This window comes from Sciurus vulgaris, assembly GCF_902686455.1.
Source record: "Sciurus vulgaris genome assembly, chromosome: 9".
Lineage (NCBI taxonomy): Eukaryota > Metazoa > Chordata > Mammalia > Rodentia > Sciuridae > Sciurus > Sciurus vulgaris.
The window spans coordinates 71,048,079-71,070,531 of NC_136469.1; the positions used below are offsets into that span (position 1 = coordinate 71,048,079).

General features: G+C 38.6%; 1 protein-coding gene across 1 annotated transcript in view; it reads left to right on the top strand.

Moving 5' to 3' along the window:
- Positions 1–13,678: 13,678 nt before the first annotated feature.
- LOC306669805 (broad substrate specificity ATP-binding cassette transporter ABCG2-like) overlaps positions 13,679–22,453 on the top strand; it is a gene marked incomplete at its 3' end in the record, with an annotated part of 107,383 nt that continues 98,608 nt past the window's right edge. Inside the window, exon 1 of the mRNA XM_079153962.1 lies at positions 13,679–13,850. Within this exon, the coding sequence (XP_079010088.1) occupies positions 13,700–13,850 (151 nt within the window). The 5' untranslated portion in view covers positions 13,679–13,699. The remainder of the gene's footprint in view (positions 13,851–22,453) is intronic.

Sequence of the window (22,453 nt, forward strand, 5' to 3'; positions counted from 1 at the left end):
TCTTCCACTGAGCTACAATCCCCCACCCTCATCTCTTAAATTCTTAACTTTTTTTCTCCCAGTTCTAGGAATCAAATCCAGGGCTTGGAGCATGTATTCTACCGCTGAGCTAACCCCATGCTCCTTCGTTTTCTTATAAAACATAGGGTCTCTGCATATTGCCCAGGCTGGCCTCAAACTCATGATCATTCTGCCTCAGCCTCTGGTACAGCTGGGATAGTAGCTGTGTCACCATGTCCTACGTGACTTCTTAATTTTTATTTACTTATTTATTTTAAGCAGATTCTGTTTTCTTGGTGACAGTCTATCTTTTCATTTATTTTCTTGACTACATTATCTGTGGGTCTACTTCTTTGTTTTCAGTTTTTGTAACTTTGGATCCAATTTTCTGGCATGCCTGATAATTTTGGATTGAAAATGTGGATGAGGACAGCGTCTGTGAGACTTTGATGGAGCCGTGTGTATTGTTTTCCATATTCCCAGGCCATAATGCTTCAGGGAATTCGGAAGCTTGGGGTTTTCAGTGCTCCTTATACTTTGCTGGCCTACAAATCCAAAGTTTTTCTTTCTTGCTGAGAGACTGTTGAGCTATTTGTTCTGATACAGTAGGGGCTTTAGGAAGGCTTCTTAGAGGCTTCTTTCTTCCTGGTTGTCCTCAGTGCTGCCCGCTCCTTGGATTTTGGATTTTCATGTCCTGGCTGCCTTTGGTTGCTTTCACCAGAACTCTGCACACAGCTGCTTCTCATCTTTTGTGTATGTTTCTGGTTGTTCTAAGGAGGATGACTAATTTAGAGCAGCTACTCTTATCATAGGCAGAGAGAAAGTTCTTCAAGGATGACTTTGACTTTTAAAAAAGAAAAGTAGGATTATTGCAGTTAGCTTAGCATTTCAAACCTCTCTCACAAGTTAAGTTCCCAGTAAGGATTTACTGTAATTAAATCTTTTTAAGGGACCTTTTGTAACTTGTTTAATGAAACATTTTAAACTTCACTCACAAATAATATTCAGTTTTGCTTTAAAGTCTTGAGCTGCTTAACCATTGGTTTGGTTTTCTGAAATCATTTTCACACTTAAATCTTCCTAGAATTTAAACATTTGCCCATTAAAGAAATGATATCACTGCAAACAGTGTTGGAATTCACATTCTTTACTGATTGAAGGTGCATAAAAATCAGAGATGTGAAGTCTAGAGCTATAAATTCAGAGAAAATTTCCTGTGCCAGAGTACTTGTCTAAGACTTTTTTGGTAATAATGTTATAAACTCCAAAAACTAAACAAGACAAAGCAAAACAAAACATAACAATCTACATGATAAAGATCATGTAGGCTGTCCCTAAACTGAAATCATGTGCTTTTCAAGCCACCCAAGTCTTACCTGTGCTTTTCTGTCTTATGAGTTTTAATTTCCATACTATTTACTTACTGAGGAATTTAATTGACATCTAATTGGAGTGTTGGTATTCAAACTTGTGTCTTCCTCCCATTATAGATTCCAAGGTTGTTCTCATCGCAGTGATTGGACTGTTCATTGGGAAGGAGTCTACTCACTACAGCATAGTTGAAAACGGACTTGGTTTAAGTGTATTGTTATCTAGGGTTTACAATCTCATTCATCCGGACGTAAACTTACTATTGCTTTTCCCTCCACAGAAAGGCAGAAATTCTCCAGATGACTTCCAGTAATGATTGGATTTGTATCCCAATGTCACAAAGAAACAGCAATGGCCTCCCCGGAATGACCTCTAGTGACCTGAAGACATTTACTACTGGAGGAGATGTGTTGAGTTTTCATAACATCTACTATTGAGTAAAAGTGAAGAGTGGCTTTCTACTTGGTCGGAAAATAGTTGAGAAAGAAATACTATCGAATGTCAAGTAAGTGCTTGGGCTTTTTAAAAGACCACTTTATTGACCTACAATGAACTTCACAGGTCTTGCCTATTATCAATCAGCTGCTGTGAGTCTTTGTGTACAAATCTTTGTTCTGGCATTAGTGACACATGCTTACTTTTGGTTAAACTAGGACTGAAATGATTGGATCACTTGTTAAGCATATGTTTACCTTTGAAAGGAACTGACAAACTGTAAAAGTGGTTGTACCACGTGCATGGAGTTTTGTTTGAGAAACTAAACCATTAATGTGTCATTTAGCTTAAAAAGTTTTCTTGTGTTTCGGTGGAAAGAGGCCTGGATGTATGTATGGTTTACTACTTTTTCATCGTGGGGATGTGATTGTAACCTTTGCACTATAGTCCAAGCAGTGAAGTAGTATTGCTGCTATACTTTCTGAGCCAGACATTTCTTAGGTACTTGTGCATTTTATGTACTTTAAATTTTAGTAGCAAAGAGGTTGAAATGAGAGTGTATCATGAAAATACTTTGCTTTACAAATAGACCTGTGTTTAGTGAATGGCCTATTTATAGTAGTGGATAGTCTGTAATAATTTGCTCAATACTTCCCATAAAAATGTCAGATGGAAAATATTTAAATATAAGACAACTATAATTTTAATTGAAGTTATGTAGTTGAAGTGCAAAGTAGTGATAATTTAGGATCAAAATCAATGCAGTTAATCCTATTTTAAAAGGGCCAGCGATTAGGGTTTTCATTCTTTCATTCAGCAAGGAATTCGGAAGGCAGAGCATGGAGTTGAAGTGGGAGCTCGAGTGGGAGGGAAGTGTTTCTGTAGAATCTACTCACTGCCAGGTACCTCATGAGCTCACAGTGGCTGGCCATTAGGGGTGTCAGTGTTTTTCTGATTTCTAGAGAACTAAATCTATGCTTAGGTGTCAGGAATTTGTTTAGTCAGCATGACCTGTGTGTTTAGTTTGTTTAATAGGGGCAATAATTACTCATAAAGCAAGCAAGGAACTTCCCCTGACTCTCCAAAGTGAATGTAGTCAGAAAGAGTCCTTTGACCCCTGAGTGGCTGCAGACCTATATGAAATCAGAGGTTTGTCCTTTTACCTCCATGTTTTTATGTGACTGTGGTCTTTTCTTTTAATAAACACCAACTTCCTCTGGAGGGCAAGGAAATGGCAAGCTGGGGTAGAAATTTTTGGGGTGTGAGGAGAGAAATGGTGAGGATCTAAGGGTTGACTGGACTGAGGCCAGGGGCACTGCACAGGGTTAGAACTCTCTCCTGCAGCAACACCTGCTCTTAGTCCTTGTCTCTTTCTTGTGTTGGTTAAGCAATTCTGACCAGAAGAATAAGGGGAGAATTGGTGGATGGAAGGCTTTGATCTTGTGCTGCAAAATTAGATAGAATTCACTTATGAAAAGCTGACAAACCTTTTGTGAAAGATAATCAAGAAAATGTTGGTTTCCTCAGATTTTGTGCTGAAAGAGGTGGAAGGTAATGTGATCTGAAGATGTGCAGTTTGAACAGAAGTAAAAAGCATAGGGTGTGACGGTATGTTTACCTTGATTTTTTTATTTTCGGTGCCAGGGATGGAACCTGGGCCTCTAGCCTACTAAGCATAGTGCTCACCACTGAATAGATATAGATTATATTCTGTGTGTGTGTGTGTGTGTGTGTGTGTGTGTGTGTGTGTGTGTGTGGTGTTGGGGATTGAACCCAGAGCTTTGCACATGCTGGGCAAGTGCTCCACCACTTATAGCTCTTCTTGCTTATCTTTTCAATTAGTGACTTGATACCCTAGATGTCTCATGAACTCAAAACTTCACGACATTTTATGACTCCATCGTGTGCATTTCAGCAAAGGAGGAGGTCATCCTCTTGTGCTTTCTTAGGCTCATAAAATTGCAGTTAAATCTTACAGTTCTTTCAGTATTTACAGTTAAAAGGATAGTAAGAATTGGTATTCTTGCTTACTCCCATTTCTGATTGAAGGATCCATGAGAAAGGTTCTCCTTTTCTGGCTGCAGTGTTTTTGATCTTTCTCCTGTCTGCTGGCTTCACATAGTCTCTAGGGTATGTGAAGACTTAGTCTTATTTTCTTATTTTTGATTCGTGTTTGATAGCACCATCACCATTTACATTGTTAACTGTATTCCAAAACGTTAAAGACATTGACTTTAAAATTTTTGTTCTTCCTTTCCTTTTGTCAGAAGATGGAACAAATTTGATCATGAGAATTAAAAAAATATTCCTACCTTATGGAAATTCTCTCATGCTTACTTTGTCTCCATACCCAGCACTTGAACTTTCCCTCACCAGTGCTAAAGATCTATTAAAAAAATTATCTGAAATTATGGCATTTGCTGGTAAATGGATGGAGTTAGAGAATATCCTGCTAAACAGAAATAAGCTGAACCCAAAAAACCAAAGACCAAATAAATATTTTCTCTGATATTCGGATGCTAATTCACAGTAAGGGGTGGGGTGGCTAGGGAAGAATAGTTAGTTACCTGATATAAAGTAGAGGGGAGTGAAGGGAGGGGAAAGGGTATGGGGGCAGGAAGGATAGTAGAGTGAAACAGACATTATTACCTCATGTATATATATGACTGCATGACTGATGTGATCCTATATTATGTATAATCAGAAAAATGAGAGATTACACTCCATTTATGTATGGTCCATCAAAATGTATAAATGCATTCTACTGTCATGTATAACAAATTAGAACAAATAAAATATTTTTAAAAAATCACCCATTCTAGTAGATGTGCAGATATCCTATAATCATGAGAGAAATTCCTTACCCTCTTGGAGAGTTTTTCAGATTAATAATTTACTTTGAAATAATTTCAATTTTAAACCCATATGAACATAACCCTTTCACCCAGATTCTGTAACTGGCGGTATTTCTCTGTAGGTATTTCACTGCATTTGCTCTTGTTACTGTATCTCTGTTGTGTTGGTTTTTCATAACCGGTTTTTGGAAACATGATGCTCCTTTATCCCTATTTCCTTCAGCATTACTTTCCAGAAAGAAGGTCCCTCTCCTGTATGATCACTCAGTCATTGTCTGACAGCATCCAAGGGGAAGTGTAGCTTCAGAAAGAGGGCAGGAAGTGTTCTGAGTGCCGTTCATCACCCACCCATGGTCCTTATGTAGGTGACTGACCACCACATCGTGTCTATTCAGTCTTGTGCAGCCTGGTATTTTCTAGTCCCTTCTCACTCCAGGTATTGTTAAGACTGATCACTGGTCAGGTTGCTGTCTGCCAAACTCACCATAATGTTCCTATTTTCCTCTTTGTACTTGGTTAGTATTATGAGGGGAGATTCTTTGACATTATTATATCATCTTATTGTTTGAATTCCTACTAAAAGGAAAAACCTTCATTCATTTCCTCTTATTTGCTGTATAGACTTATGGTTTTGTACTTTATATTCAATAGCATTCAGTTGTAATGCATGATTATTATTCTTTATCTTGATGCTACTAATATTCCTGATTTAGTCAGTGGGAGACCTGACAAGGTGAGTTCCTCCCTTCCTCTCTCATTATTTTGACTTATCCCTTCATTCTTTGATATTTCCTTGGCACAGCAAGAAGTTCTGGACTCATTGTATACGTGCCCTGACTGACTTGGAGTCAGTGGAGAATGGTTTTTACAAAGCAGTATCTGGGTGATTTGAATGCTATTGCTTTGAAGCTATCATTGCTCCCAGGACTTCTTCACAGACTGACCTAGGGAATATATGTATGCATGTACAGATACACATGTGCATATAAATATATCTACAATTTTGATTTAAAAAAACTGCTTGTTGGTGCAGAATGGCTAGTGATACAGATGTGTGTCCATTCTCAGAAACCATTTGGTCTAATGGGGAATTCAGAAAACTAGAGCACTTTCACTATGTCATTCTGTTGGGATAGAAAGATTAAAATATACTGTGAACACCCCAATCCTAAATTGTAGAACTGGGCACATGGAGTTTTAAAAAGCAGTGCATTGTGTGTGTATGAGGAGGTAGGCCATGCTCCAAGAATGGCAATGACCTCTCTTGTCTAAAAACAAACAAGACCAAAGGGTTGATGTTGTCCACTATAATGTAACAGATGTTACAAAAATCCTGCAGGTAAGTTTCTGTGTACTCTTTATTTGGTGTGCTGCATGTAATGGGGGAGGGAAGGAGACCTGGGTGGTAACATAATGATACAGTTCTCCTTGGCAAGGTTTTAGAGTGTAATGACACAACACTTTTGCACACAAATGCTGTAAAACAATAAATAAGAGGGGAATGGCTTGTGAGGGGTGATAGAAGGGTGGAGGCGAGGGTGGGGAGACCAGGGAATTGTGGACCATAGACTGTAACAGGGGTCAGCAGACTCTTCTTGTAAATGACCAGATCATAAATTCTTCAATTTTATGGGTTGTTTGTAGCACAAAAACTGCTATACCTGCACAACCAAATGAACATGGCTCTGTTCCAATCCCATTGTTTTTTAAAACAGAACAACCAGCTACAATGTGCTGATCCCTGGACTGGAATGTAAACTCCAGGAGGGATGGGCCTTTGTTTTTTCACTTGTTTATCACTTGTTTCGTTCTCAGCTCTCTCCCATGCTAGGAATTGAACCCAGGGGCTCCAACTTGCTAAGCAAGTACTCTTAACCGCTGAGCTCCATCCCCAGATCTGAAAGAGTATCTCCTATATATGCAGTAGACATTGAATAATTGTGCTAAGTGGACGGAGGTGGAATTAGTCCCTGCTCCAGATTGGAACTCTTGCATTTGTAATCATACATTTTTTGTTGTTTTCTGTCAAAATAAATCAAACGCAGGAAATTGTAAAATTCTTTGTCTTTAATACATTCACATTCAGTTTATGGTTGAGTCATTCAGGATGACTTGGTAAAGTAGGTATTTTATTTTTATTAGAGCTTTGTAGTTATACATAGTAGTTGGATTCATCCTGAAAATCTCATACATGCATGGAATTCATTTTTGGTTCATGATCTCCTGTTTTCCCTCCCTTGATTAGTATTTTAAAAATGTGGAAAGCTTTCCTGGCAGTAAAACCTGAATGAATGACAGGCTCATTTCTGGTCATTTCACAAGCAGGTACTTGGTAGCTATTATTAAAGAAGATGCATCCAGCACTAAAGATAAATGCACGTTGAAAGTCAGCCCTTTCCTGAGTGTGTTTTGCACTGCATGGGGGAAAGGCCACCAAAAGAATAAGAGATTTTTCTGTCATAGCTTGCTCCAGGTTTGCCAGGTTCTCACTGTCTTTGTCTAATGTTTCAGTGAAAGTATCCTCAGATTTAACGAGTGAAGTGAAAGATAACATTTTGCCTCCACCCCCAGCAGCTGTGGTATGATTGTGACAGATCAGGTGCCATAGGCCTCGCAGGCACTGAGGTCCTCCTGAGAGCTGTGGGGAAGTTGCACTGGGAAGTTCATCACTCATGAGAGTTGTGTAGTCGTAGGATTGACCTCTGGGAATTATTAATCAGAGAATGAATTACTGTCAGGTGTGACCTTGCTCTTGGACTCCATACTCTGTGGAATATATCTGCCTACTTACAAATCCTAAAGATAGACTGGGTGTAGACACCAGGGTTCTGAATGGGCTGAGTGTGGCCTCTCTTTTCTCTTTCTCATGCCCATGTACATGAATCTCAGGTAAAGGAGCATATTTTCTTGGTTGGGACCACCAACATCAGTCAGCCAGAAGGTCATTTGAGAGGTCATTGCTAGGCCAATGTTGTTTTGTTTTTATATTTTTGAGTTTTCTCATTACATAATGAAAAGGAAGAAACATATTGGTATCTGTTCTGGGCCTGCACATCCCTAAAGGACATCCCCTACGGCAGGGATGTCTCCCAGTTGTAACTGATCATTTTCCTGTCCACTCTTGGACACTTAACAAGGAGGGGAATTATCTAACTTTATTGTGTGCATTTTGCTTTTTCTAACTGGTGATGTTTTTCTGGTCCTAAGCACTGGGGATGCTGTCTTATCCTCAGGAGTGCTTCCTTCTAACCTTTGGATTTCTACTTTAGATGTTTTTTGGTCTGATTAGATTGTAGTAGTTGAAAGACTACTACTGATATTCTATCAGTCTGTGATCACTTATGTAGAACTTGACTGGGTTTCAAGTGAGGCTGTTTGAAGATACTAATCATCAGGTATTTCTCAGAAGCTGTCATGTGTTTTACAGTGTGTTAAGGGAGCTTCATGAGAATCTATTTCTTATTTCAAGGAATTTTTGTTGTTGTTGCTGGGGATGGAACCCAGGGCCTCCTGCATGTTAAGCACCGGATCTTCCACTGAGCCTATATCTCCAGGCTAATTTCAAGGATCCTTGAACATTAGATGTATCATTTTCCAAAAGGGATAAGTAGTTTAGAGATCAGTCAAAGGAATGTTTAGGGACCTGAGCCACCTTTACTATTAGTCCTGAGTAGTGATTGGCATCCTCTATGTACTAGGCTTCTATTAACCAACAGTTCATTTTTTCTCTTTTAAATTGGTGCTTGTTTTCAGTTTGTAGTTTCATCAGACTTCACTGAGTATATTTGATGTGGACCACAAATTAGTAGAACTTTGTTTAAAGTGGAACAATAATTCTGTTTGTTTTTGTGTTTATAGTGGGATCATGAAACCTGGTCTTAATGCCATTCTGGGACCCACAGGTGGAGGCAAATCCTCGTGAGTATGACAAAGTATCAGTAGACCTATTCTGGGAAATTTTAGTGTGCTTCAAAAAAATCACCTTTATGTGGATATTAAGCCTTTGCTATGTATGTCCAATCTGGTTCTTAGGTTCTGTGGATAACATGTAGTTGGGCTAGCTTGTGGTTTTATCTCAAGGACCAGGAAGTCTTATTAGGTCAGGTTTATTAACATGGCATGATAAAGTGATTGGCATACAGCAGAGGGGCCGTATTATGACCTAAGGGGAAGGAATAAAAAGAAGGATATGGAGCAGCAGGTCAAACTGAAGACATGACTCTTAGGTAAAGGAGCCTATTTCTTGGTTGGGACCTTCAGCCAGCCAGAAGGTCACTAGGGAGTTCATTGCTAGATAAGCCAATGTTGTTTGCTTTTGTATTTTTGAGCTTGGCTTATTTCACTTAGCATGATATTCTCCAACTCCATCCATTTACCAGCAAATGCCATAATTTTATTCATTTTATGGCTGAGTAATATTCCACTCTGTGTATATACCACAGCTTCTTTATCCATTCACCAGTTGAAGGGCATCTCGGTTGGTTCCACAGTCTAGCTATTGTGAATTGACCTGCTATGAACATTGATGTGGCTGCATCACTGTAGTATGCTGATTTTAAGTCCTTTCGGTATAAACCAAGGAGTGGGATAGCTGGGTGAAATGGTGGGTCCATTCCAAGTTTTCTGAGAAATCTCCATACTGGTTTCCATAGTGGCTGCAACAATTTGCAACTCCACTAGCAATGGAGTTGCACATCCACACCAACATCTATTATTGCTTGTGTTCTTGATAATAGCCATTCTAATTGGAGTTAGATGAAATCTTAGGGTGGTTTTAATTTGCATTTCTCTAATTACTAGAGATGATGAGCACTTTTTCATATATTTGTTGACCACCTGTAGATCTTCTTCAGTGAAGTGTCTGTCCAGTTCCTTAGCCCATTATTGACTGGGTTCTTTGCATTTTTGGTGTAAAGTTTTGTAAGTTCTTTATACATTTTGGAGATTAGAGCTGTATCTGAAGTGCATGTGGAAAAGATTTTCTCCCACTCTGTAGGCTTTGTTTTCACATTTTGAATGTTTCTTTTGCTGAGAAAAAGCTTTTTAGTTTGAATCCTTCCCATTTATTGATTTTTGCTTTTATTTCTTGTGCTCTGGGAGTCTTGCTAAGGAAGTCTGGTCCTAAGGCAACATGATGAAGATTTGTGCCTCCTTTTTGTTCTATTTGGTGACGGGTCTCAGGTCTAATTCCTAGGTCCTTGATTCATTTTGAGTTGAGTTTTGTACAAGGTGAGAGATAGGGGTTTAATTTCATTTTACTGCATATGGATTTCCAGTTTTGTGAGCACCGTTTGTTGAAGAGGCTATCTTTTCTCCATTGAATGTTTTTGGCATCTTTGTCTAGTATGAGATAACTGTACTTATGTGAGTTTTCCTCTCTGTCTTCTATTCTGTACAACTGGTCGGTTTGAGAGGTACAGTTGTGGTCAAAAGTAACAAAGAGTGGACAAAATAACTCCTTTTTGTGGGTTGTGCAGGAGCAAGAAGAGAAAATGAGAGGAACAAGTGAACTTCAAAGTTTACTAATCATAAGGGAGGTTTGCTGAGCAGATATTTGGAGTTTTGGGTGATTAGGGGCTGTTTAGAATGTATAGCCATGTTGAGCCTTGTGAGCTCCCCTCCTTGGACATCCCCAGGAAATTTTTTTTTTCCTGGCTGTTGCTTCCTGTATTGCTGGCAATCTTATGTAAAGTATATTTTATTGTATTTTGTTTGGAAGAATGATCCTGTGATGCCATCATTTACCACTTTTTTTTTTTTTTTTCTGAGTGATGTTTTCTCTGCTTTATCTCTGTTGATTTTTGTCATCTGTGTTCACTTGATTTTTGTCATTCCAGTAAGGTAGTTTCTTTTATTCTGTTATCATTTTATTTGTCTCAGTGCACCCAGGACTCTTATTCTGGGCAAGTGCTCTACCCCTGAGCTGCTCCCCAGGCCTGTTCTTAGCCTTTAAGCACTCATTGCCTTAACTTGCTTGCTTGGATTTGTAGGCCAGGTATAAAGGCAGTTTAGATGTCTTAGAATTTCTGTAATCCTATTGATTGAAAAATTTGACTTTATGGAATTTTAAACATAACAAAAATATAGAGAAAGTAGTCTGATTACTATAATGACATGATTGTCATATAATTAATATTATAATATAATTCTTAATTCTTTTCACCTAGATTTCCATGAGCTGACTTGGGTGTGAACTGATGCTGAGCTCTCAGTGCTACATACCCAGGACTGTACCCACCGCAAGTGGTGTGCACTTTCATTCCCTGATCATGTTGGTGTCTGCTGGGAAATTATTTTTCCCATTGTAATAGATTGGTATTTTTTGGGGGAAGATAATTGGCTATTATCCCAAGATTGTGTTCCTCATAACATCTCTCCCACAAGTTTGAGCATACACCAATAACTCTTGTGATAGTTGCCTAACAGGTAATTGTTGACGTTGTATCTAAGGAAGAGGTTTTTCCTCCTTCCCTATTCATTTCCTGTGTGGTGTAATATGTTGGAATCTGTTGTTCTTCACTGTTGTAATGATCAAATTGATCCTGATTTTGTCCAGTGAAAGCCACTTCAGTGTGTCTTTTGTGTTCTTTTGACTTCTCCCTAATCATTCTTCGAGCCCTTCTTATTATATGTTCACTATGATGTTCCATGTTCATGTACTTCTGTCAGCCATTTGGGGATGGATCCTGGTTCCTTTCGGTTAGTTAATTAGAAACCAAAATCTGGTTGGTCAGTGTGCTCACTGCTATTGGAGTGGCATTGCTTCTAGACCTTTAGGAGGCATACCTAGGAAACTCATAAGTACATGTGTGTGTGTGTATGTGTGTAAGATGTAGAAGTATGTTTCTACATTTCATTTGCAAATATAAATATATGTATATGTCTGTTTTTTAATAGAAAGACGAAAAGTAACAGGAGCAGTTCTTATAGATGTATGTATATCAAATACATTCATTACTAAATACATGCATCATGAGTTCATGATAATATTTTAATTCTGAAACCTCCATGTTATTTTGTTTTTGCCATTTCCATGTTTGTAAGTGACAGCAGAGATATGATTGACATTTCCTCAATATATTCACTTACTTGCTCAAATAAGTAATTTAATTGTTTAATGCAACCAGTCTATGAAATGATCTGACCACTCCTTTTGTCCATCACCCCTGGACACCTCTTTGCCTCAGCTTTTAAGTTTCCAGACACCACATTCATGACTTCCCCTCTCTATTGCTAACTTGCTACCCCTGTTGCTTATATTCTCTTGAGCAAGTCTCTATGCTAAGAGAGAAGAAATGGAAAGAATAAGATTTTAGATGTCTTAAGTCTGAGATTCACTTGCCCATGTGAGGAAACATATCTGTGATGTGTTATTGTCTCTGTGTGTAAAGCGTATTCATTAGAGACTGATGAGTTGGTACAGTGTCGTAACTGTTTTTGTGATTTGCTCTGCTTAGCACACGGGCACCCTGCCCCATGCAGGGAGCTCTGTTCAGTCCTTCCCAAGCTCTGCTGTGCATACTCATCACCTGGGGTCGGTTAGAATGCAGATTTTGTTTGTGCAGGTCACAGGTAGAGCCCAAGATTTTAAGAGAACATACTGATACTGTGCCACCAGTCCTCAGGCCACACTTGAGAATCAGCCCCATGCAATCCCACTTCCTGCTTTGAGTGCTTTTCCAGTTCCCTATTGTCTGCGCACTAAAGTTCCAGATTCTGAGTGAAGGGTTCATCATGGGCCTGTTTTGCTGCCGTCTCTTTAGTGGGCTTCTTCACCTAGCAGGCACCCTCCTTGCTTTGTGACTTTGAGTTTCTTGTGTAGTTCCGTGCATTAATCTTCTTATTTCATACTTTGTTCATCTTGTCCTTCTTCCTTGAGTACCTTTTTCTTCTTCACTGATTCCCCAAATGCTTAATTTGAAGTGTTGCTTCTCATAAACCTTTTTAAATAACAGTTTTACACAGTGGTTTTGGCTTTTGTTTCCTCTGTCTGTATGAAATAACTTCTGTGGAAAGGTAGTTTCTATTTCTGCCATGGAATGAGACCAGAGACCAAAGCAGACCTTGCCCTTCTAGTAACTGTGACTGCCTAGGCCAGTTGCTTGACCTTTAACCTGATGTATAGAAAGAAGGAAATGATAATATGGGAACTACCTTATAACACCATTGTGAAGATCGAGATCATCACTAAAGCATTTATCAAAGACATGGCAAGTGCCTAGTAAGTGAGCTGTGTCCTCAGGCAGAAGAATGAGAACCTGTTGTTAAAGAGCCAGAAGACTTAAGTGACCAGTGAGAACTGGGCATACAATCATTGTTTTAATATTTAGTCCATAATGAGTTCTCAAACTTGGGTGTGCTTAGCGATACCTGGGGGGGGGGGGTTGCTTTTTAATAATATGAATTGCTAGTACCACTTTCCCTCCAGTCTAATCCAGTGTCTGGAAAAACTGTCCAGGAACCCGCTTTGTCAGTGAGCATTCTAGTGGCTTCTAGATTGTTGATGCAACCTACTTTAAAACTTTGGTCCAGGCACGGTGGCACATGCCTGTAATCCCATTAGGTATGGCGGCCTAGGCAGGAGGATTGCAAGTTCAAAGCCAACCTCAGCAATTTAGCAAGGCCCTAATAAGCAATTAGTGAGACCCTGTCTCTAAATAAAAAGTAAAAAGGGCTGGGAATGTGGCTCATTGGTTAAGCCCCTCTGGGTTCAATTCCCAGTACCAAAAAATAAAACAAAAAAAAACCTTTGGGTTTTGCTTTTTTTTTGTCCCGAGGATTGAATTTAGGGTCTTATATGTATTAAGCATGACAACTGAGCTATACTCCCTACTGCCTTTTCTTTTTCATGAAAGCAATTGAATTTAGGTTCCCCTCCTAACAAATTGGTTATGTAGGATGAGATGAAAAGTCAGTAAAGAAAGATGATATTGAATTGAGAACAACGGAGGTAACAGTGGGAATAAATTAAATATTTTATCAAGAAGTGCAAGGTTTAGATGCTTAACGATGCTTTATTTTCTCTTTTTAAACATAGGATGTCTAAGCCGGGACGAACAATCATCTTCTCCATTCATCAGCCTCACTATTCCATCTTCAAGCTGTTCGACAGCCTCGCCTTATTGGCCTCAGGAAAACTAATGTTCCACGGTCCTGCACAGGAGGCTTTGGGATACTTTGAATCAGCAGGTGTCGTTGACCTTTTCATGCACTGGGTCCTTCATTCATAGTCTCTTGTGGGGAAACAGGTCAATAGGTGTGCTGTTTGATTTTTGGGTTCTACCACCCTAAAGCATCTTTGGTCAGTTTGGTGCGAGAATTTTTCTTCATTTTATATGACTTGCTTGTTGCTTAGGTGTCTTTCCTTCTCCAGTCTTCTTTGTGTGTGTGTGTGTGCACAAATGAGTGTTTCTACTGGGCCTAGGTCTTTGCTGCTTCTCAGTTATGATGACTTTTCCTTTAAAATTCAGTAACTAATTGATTAGACTTATAGTCACTTATTCTGTCCATTAAATATTTTTGTTAAGTCCCAATATCATTGATTTCTTGACCATAGAAGAGAGGATGGTTCATTCATTTTTCCTCTTTTTTTTTGGCAGTGCTGGGGATTGAACCCAGGGCCTTGTGCTTGCAAGGCAAGCACTCTACCAACTGAGCTATCTCCCCAGCCTCATTTTTCCTCTTGCATGTGATCTTACACTGCCTTGATGAGGGTGCATGGACACGCTACCTAATTTTTTAGTAACAATAGATTGCAGACTTAGGCTTTGAATGGAAGGGTAATTGACTTATTCATTGGTAGAATGGCTAGTCCTAAATCTTTAAAAAAGGAATCATCATTTCTATTAGCATATTAAACATTTGAGTGTGGATTCACTTTTTTAGTGACAGCGACAAATATTCCTCAGAACATACCTTGAGAAATATTGGTTAAATATGTTTGAGCAAATACAGAATAACATGGTTGGAGAATTTCTTTTTATCCTTCTGTTCAAAACAAGTCAGATGCCGAAAGTTTGTAATAGGATCATTTGAACCATTGTACACTGTTTAGTTTTCTTGTTTTTTTTTCCATCCAAGAAAAAAATAATAGACACACCTTATAAATGCATGCTCTGAACATGGGATTCATAGTTTTGTCAGTGTGTTAGAAAACTGACTGGAGGTTTTGAATTTTGGAGCCCTTAGAAAACATCCTAATGATAATACTGCAATGCTAGTGTATATCAAGTTTGAATGCAAAAGAAAGAAAAACTGACAAAGAAAAAGATTTGTCTTTTTCTTAAAAGTTGTACTAAGTGAAAGTACAGACTCTTGCATACAAGTGCAGGCTGCATGTTAACAGAGCTAGCACTGTGTATTTTGCAAGCTTGGTCTATTCAAATGAAATAGTGTGTATTCTGAGGAGACTGAAAATGTGACAGAGAAGTGAATGTTTTCCCCATAAATTTCTGTCTTATTAATGAGGGGATTTTAAAGGACATCTTTAAATAATAATCTTTCCAGACTACTTTTACAAACTAGCTTTTTCAGATTATGATTCTTTCTTTCTATTTTTGCTTGCTTCATGACAAAAAAAGTCCTTCATGAAATAGTTCATATCTTGATACTGTTATAGCATTGAGATTTTTGTTTCACTTTTTAAAATTTATCTTTTAATTTTTTACAGATTGCATTTTGATTCATTGTACAAAAATCGGGTACGTCATTTCATTTTTATGGTTGTACACAATGTAGATTCATACCATTCATGTAATCATACATGTACATAGGGTAACGATATCTCATTTCACCACTTTTTATACCCCCCTCCCTCTCATTTCCTTCTGCATAATCTAAAATTCCCCCATTCTTCTCTCCCTCCCCACCCTCCTAACCTCCATTATGTATCATTCTCCACTTGTCAGAGAAAACATTCGGCCTTTGGGTTTTTGGGCTTGGCTTATTTCACTTAGCATGATATTCTCCAACTCCATCCATTTATTTGCAAATGCCATAATATTATTATTCTTTATGACTGAATAATATTCCATTGTGTATATATACCAGAGTTTCTTTATCCATTCATCTGTTGAAGGGCAACTAGGTTGGTTCCACAATCTAGCTTTTGTGAATTGAGCTGCTATAAACTTTGATGTGGTTGTGTAACTGCAGTATGCTGATTTTAAGTCCTTTGGGTGTAAACTGAGGAGTGGGATAACTGGGTCAAAAGGTGGGTCCATTCCAAGTTTTCTGAGGTTTCTCCATACTGGTTTCCAGAGTGGCTGCAACAATTTGCAACTCCACCAGCAGAGAAATAGTGTGCCTTTTTCCCCAAATCCACACCAACATCTATTATTGTTTGTGTTCTTGATAATAGCCATTCTAATTGGAGTAAGATGAAATCTTAGAATTGTTTTAATTTGCATTTCTCTAATTACTAGAGATGTTGATGAACACTTTTTCATATATTTATTAATTGTCTGTATGTCTTCTTCTGTAAAGTGTCTGTCCAGTTCCTTTGTCCATTTATTGATTGGGTTCTTTGTATTTTTGGTGTAAAGTTTTATAAATTTTGGAGATTAGAGCTCTATCTGAAGTGTGTGTGGAAAAGATTTTCTCTCACTCTGTAGGCTTTCTCTTCACATTCTTGATTGTATCCTTTACTGAGAAAAAGCTTTTTAGTTTGAGTCCATCCCATTTATTGATTCTTGCTTTGATATCTTGTGCTTTGGGAGTCTTGTTAAGAAAGTCTGATCCTAAACCAACATAATGAAGATTCAGGCCTACTTTGTCTTCTATTAGGTGCAGGGTCTCGGGTCCAATCCCTATGTCCTTGATCCATCTTGAGTTGAGTTTTGTGCAGGGTGAGAGATAGAGGTTTAATTTCATTTTACTCCATATGGATTTCCAGTTTTGCCAGCACCATTTGTTGAATAGGCTATCTTTTCTCCATTGTATGTTTTTGGCTCCTTTGTCTAGTATGAGGTGACTGTATTTATGTGGTTTTGTCTCTGTGTCTTCTATTCTGTACCGTTGGCCTGTCTATTTTGGTGCCAATACCATGCTGTTTTGTTACTATTGCTCTGTAGTATAGTTTAATGTCTGGTATTGTGATACTTCCTGTTTCACTTTTTCTACTCAGGATTGTTATTGCTATTCAAGGTCTCTTGTTCGTCCAGATGAAGTTCGTGATTGCTTTCTCTATTTCTATGAGGAAGTCATTGGGATTTTAATTGGAATTGCATTGAATCTGTATAACGCCTTTGGTAGAATGGACATTTTGACAATGTTAATTCTACCTATCCAAGATTTTTCCATCTTTGAAGGTTTTCTTCAATTTCTTTCTTTAGTGTTCTGTAGTTTTCATTGTAGAGGTCTTTTTACATCTTTTGTTAGGTTAATTCCCAAATATTTTATTTATTTATTTTTTTTGAGGCTACTGTGAATGGAGTGGTTTTCCTAATTTCTCTTTCAGAGGATTCATCACTTACGAATAGAAATGCATTAGATTTATGTGTATTGATTTTATATCCTGCTACTTTGCTGAATTCATTTATTAGTTCTAGAAGTTTTCTAGTGGAGTTTTTTGGATCTTCTAAATATAGGATCATGTCATCAGCAAATAGTGACAGTTTTAGTTCTTCTTTTCCTATTTGTCTATCCCTTTAATTTCTTTGTGGTCTGTCTAATTGCTCTGAAAAGTGTTTCAAAGACGATGTTGAATAGAAGTGATGAAAGAGGGCATCCCTGTCTTATTCCAGTTTTTAAAGGGAGTGCTTTCAGTTTTTCTCCATTAAGAATGATATTGGCCGTGGGCTTAGCATAGAGAACCTTTACAATGTTGAGGTATGTTCCTACTATTCCTATTTTTTCTAGTGTTTTAAGCATGCAGCGATGCTGTATTTCATCAAATACTTTCTCAGCATCTATTGAAATAATCGTGTGGTTCTTAACTTTAAACCTATAGATTGTGATGTATTACATTTATTGTTTTCTGGATGTATCCCTGGGATAAACCCCACTTGATCATGGTGCACTATCTTTTTAATATATTTTTGTATGTGATTTCCAGTATTTTGTTAAGGATTTTTGCATCTATGTTCATCAGGGATATTGGTCTCAAGTTTTCTTTCCTTGATGTGTTTTTGTCTGGTTTTGGTATCAGAGTGATACTAGCCTCATAGAATGAATTTGGAAGAGTTCCCTACTTTTCTATTTCCTGGAATACTTTGAGGAGTATTGGTATCAATTCTTCTTATAAAGGTCTTGTAGAATTTGGCTGAAAATCCATATGGTCCTGGGCTTTTCTTGGTTGGTAGGCTTTTGATGGCTTCTTCTATTTCAATGCTTGAAATTGATCTGTTTAGATTGTGTACGTCTTCCTGATTCAGTTTGGGAGGATCATATGTCTCTAAAAGTTTGTTAATGTCTTGGATATTTTCTATTTTGTTGGAATATGGATTTTCAAAGTAGCTTCTAATTACGTATTTCAGTGGTGTCTGTTGTGATTTTTCCGTTTTCATCACAAATTCTAGTAATTTGCATTCTCTCTCTCCTTCTCTTCATCAGTGTGACTAGGGGTTTATCAATTTTGTTTACTTTTTTTTAAAGAATCAGCTTTTTGTTTTGTCAATTTTTTGAATTGTTTCTCTTGTTTCAATTTCACTTATTTCAGCTGTGATTTTAATTATTTCTGTCTTCTACTATTTTTGGTGTTGCTCTGTTCTTTTTCTAGGGCTTTGTGATGTAATGTTAGGTCATTTAGTAGTTGACTTTTAATTTTTTTAATGTTTGTGCTCAATGCAGTGAACTTTCCTCTTAGTACTGCTTTCAGAGTGTCCTCTAAGAATTTTTTTATTTCCTCCGTGATGTCTTCTGTAATCATCGGATCATTCAATAGCATATTTAGTCTCTGGGTGTATGAGTAGTTTTTGTTTGTTATTTTGTCGTTCATTTCTAATTGCATTCCATTATGGTCTGATAGGATACAGGGTAGGATCTCTATTGTTTGTATTTACTAATGGCTTCTTTGTGGCATAGCATATGGTCTGTTTTGGAGAAGGATCCATGAACTGCTGAGGAGAAAGTATATTAACTCGATGATGGATGAAATACTCTGTAAATATCCATTAAGTCTATATCATTGATTGTATTATTTAGTTCTATAGTTTCTTTGTTCAGTTTTTGTTTGGAGGATCTATCCAGTGGTGAGAGCAGTGTCTATTAATGTGTTTTGGTCTATTTGATTCTTAAAATTGAGAAGGGTTTGTTTGATATACATAGATGCCCCAATGTTTGGGGCATAAATATTTAAAATTGTTATATCTTGCTGTTGTATGCTTCCCTTAAGCAGTATGAAATGTCCTTCTTTATCCCTTCTGACTAACTTAGGTTTGAAGTTTACTGTATCTGATATGAGGATGGAGACCCCTGCTTTTTCACAGGGTCCATGTGCATGGTATGTTTTTCCCCATCCTTTCTCCTTTAGTCTGCGGATGTCTTTTTCTATGTGATGAGTCTCTTGAAGGTAGCCTATTGTTGGGTCTTTCTTTTTAATCCATTCTGCCAGTCTATGTCTTTTGATTATTGAGTTTAGGCCATTGACATTCAGGGTTATTACTGTGATATGATATGTATTCCCAGTCATTTGGGCTTATTTTTGTTTTTTAGCTTGCCTTGGTTTCTCCTTTGATTGGCTTTTCCTTTAGGGTAGTTCCTCCCCATGCTCACTTGTATTGTTGCTTTTCACTTCCTCCTCACGAAATATTTTGCTAAGAATGTTTTGTTGGTCAGGCTTTCTATTTGTGTAAATTCTTTTAACTTTTGTTTATCATGGAAAGATTTTATTTCATCATCAAATCTGAAGGTTAGTTTTGCTGGGTATAGGATTCTTGGTTGGCAACCATGTTCTTTCAGAGCTTGAAATATGTTGTTCCAGGCCCTTCTAGCTTTTAGAGTCTGGGTTGAGAAGTCTGCTGCTATCCGTATTGGTTTCCCCTTACATGTAATCTGACACTTTTCTCTTTCAGCCTTTAAAATCCTATCTTTATTTTGTATGTGAGGTATTTTCATTATAAAGTGCCTTGATGTGGATCTGTTGTAATTTTGTGTACCTGGTGTTCTGTAAGCCTCTTGTATTTGATTTTCTATTTCATTTTTTCAGGTTTGGGAAATTTTCTGATATTATTTCATTGAACAGGTTGTTCATGCTTTTGGTTTGTATCTCTGTGCCTTCCTCAATCCCAACAATTCTTAAATTTGGTCTTTTCATGATTTCCCAAAATTCTTGTAGGTTCCATTAATGACTTCTTAACATCTTCTCAGTTTGTTTATTTTCAAGATTAAATATTTTGTCTTCATTGTCTGAGATTCTGTCTTCCATGAGATCTAGTCTGTTGGTGATGCTTTCTATTGAGTTTTTAATTTGGTTTATCATTTCTTTCAAGTATTTCTTTTTCTTCTTCTTCTTTTTTTTTTCAGAATCTCTATCTCTTTATTAAAGTGTTCCTTTGCTTCCTACATTTGCTCTTTTAACTGTTTACTGGAATGGTCATGCATTGCCTGCATTTGTTCTCTTATGTTATCTTTTGCTTCCCGGATCATTTTAAGTATGTAAATTCTAAACTCTTTTTCTGTCATTTCTACTGCCATGCTATCATTGAATTCTATCACAATAGCATCTTGGTTTGTTAGGGACACATTCTTCCTCTGTTTTTTCATATTGTTTCTATATATTCCCCTCTAGTAGTGAAGATCAGAGATACTGAAGTTCCCCCCTTGCAGGCTTATTATGACCCTGCAGTTTTCCACTTTCTCTCCTTTGAAGGGGAGAGCAATACCAATAGTACCCAATACAGAGAAAATGCAGCCCTGAACCAGATAGCCCCTATAAAGACTTTAACATTATTGTGATGAACAGGATGAGTTTGGTTACTATTTACAGTGTTTCTAGCTGTGAACAAGAGGATGAGGAAGGGTGTAGGATGTAAGTGAGTAAACAGAGGTACGTGTCAAAGGGCTGCCAGTCTCCTGTAGGTGTCTCAGGAAGGGAGATGCCCTTTCAATGATGACAGCCACGCCCTCAGGAATAATTCAGAATGCATGCACCAGCCTCCAAAGAAGCTGGGGAGCCCCAGCAAGGGTGTGCTGAGTCAGCTCGGAGGCAGGTGCAATGTATCTCAGCAGTAGGGGGACAGGTGGGCAGGCGGGCAGGCTCAGCTACTGGCCTCCGACCTTGGTGTGGTCGAGATTTTTTAACTTTGAAGTTTCTAAGATACATGGTAGGATATTTTGTCTTTAGATTATCATTTCTTATATTTTTATTATTATCCCATGAGTGATAATACTAAATAGAATTCTTCACATAAATTATATCATAATAGAACTTTAATCTTTTTGCTAGTTGAAGCGTCCTTATAAGAATTTTTATCCTAAATCACAAAGTGCTTTGTCCAGTGTCCTTGGAGTCCTACACACAGACCGAGTAGGTGAAGGTGAGCAAGGATGATCAAGCCTTGGCAGCTGAGGTGTGATGTGTTTACTGTAGTCCTCACTGGCCGAGGTTGAAGGAGAAGCAGTAAAGGAAGAGATGGTAATGGAAGCACTTGGATGCTCCCAAAGAGAGCTGGCTGAGTGCTTTGGTGACATTGACGATGCACTTTCCCACGCAGACAGGGACTCCCCAGACGTTGGAAAGGTGAGGTCAAGCTCACACATACTATCATGCAAAATTCCATTGTTTGAATCCGTGTGTGTGCTTTAAAATTTTTACTTATTTTCAATGTTAGGAATAAAGACATCCTGTTTTCATTTGACTGTCTTGAAGTATGAAACTGCGTGTTCACTGACACATTTAGGTCCAAACTCTAGGCCACTTAGACTTTGTTTTATTTCCAAAATGATTTATTTAGCCTCTGTATCCCTCTGCCTCCTGTGTGGCATTTGTGAATTTAGCACCTGAGCTGGACCTTGAACTGGTAGTCATCTGCTTTGTTGTTCTGTTGGTTGTCCAAACAACAAACACCTTGACTTGCTATTTATTTAGAAAGCACTCTAGATGGCAGACTAGAGGGAGGCTGCGTTCCTTGTCACTCTGTAATGCCGGTTTCAAGTGGAGGGTGTCTGTTTCTCAGTGAGGCAATTTTTGTTGCTTATTGATCCCCTGGTGTTAACCCATTTGTCTGCTGTGATGACCTGCAATCTGCCAGCAAATCGACGCCTTTTTTGAGAGCAGATTGCTCACTGTCAGGCGTCTGTCATCCGCCATTTGCCTGCCTCTTGCCTGTCCATTGCCTGCCTTACCCCTATCCATCACCCAACGCTCAAGGTTCACCTTCTGATCGTCTGACAGCTGCCAGCAGATTGACCGCAGACCGCCAGTGGAGAACCAGCTGCCTGCTGTTGCCTGGAAGTTCACTGTTACAGTACCTGCAGGTTTGATCACACGTGGCTGCCACCATTTTGAGACAACAGCCAGGCCCCGTAGGACCCCTGGACGGACTGACTGAACCCATCTCCAGGATCCCTCAGCCAGACCGATCACTCCCTGCCTCTGGGGCCCTCACATCAACTGACTGCTTCCTGCCGCCAGGACCCCCAGACCAACTGACTGCACCCTATCACTGGGAACACAGACCGACTGATTGCACCCAGCCTCCAGGATCCCACAACTACACCAAACACACCAGACCTCCAGGACCCCTGCCGGACCAACTGCATCCCATCTCCAGGACCTCCAGCTGACCACGTCCACCCCTGAGCTGCAGCTCCCCATTTGCCAACACATTTGAAAGCCAGAGCAGCCATCTTGG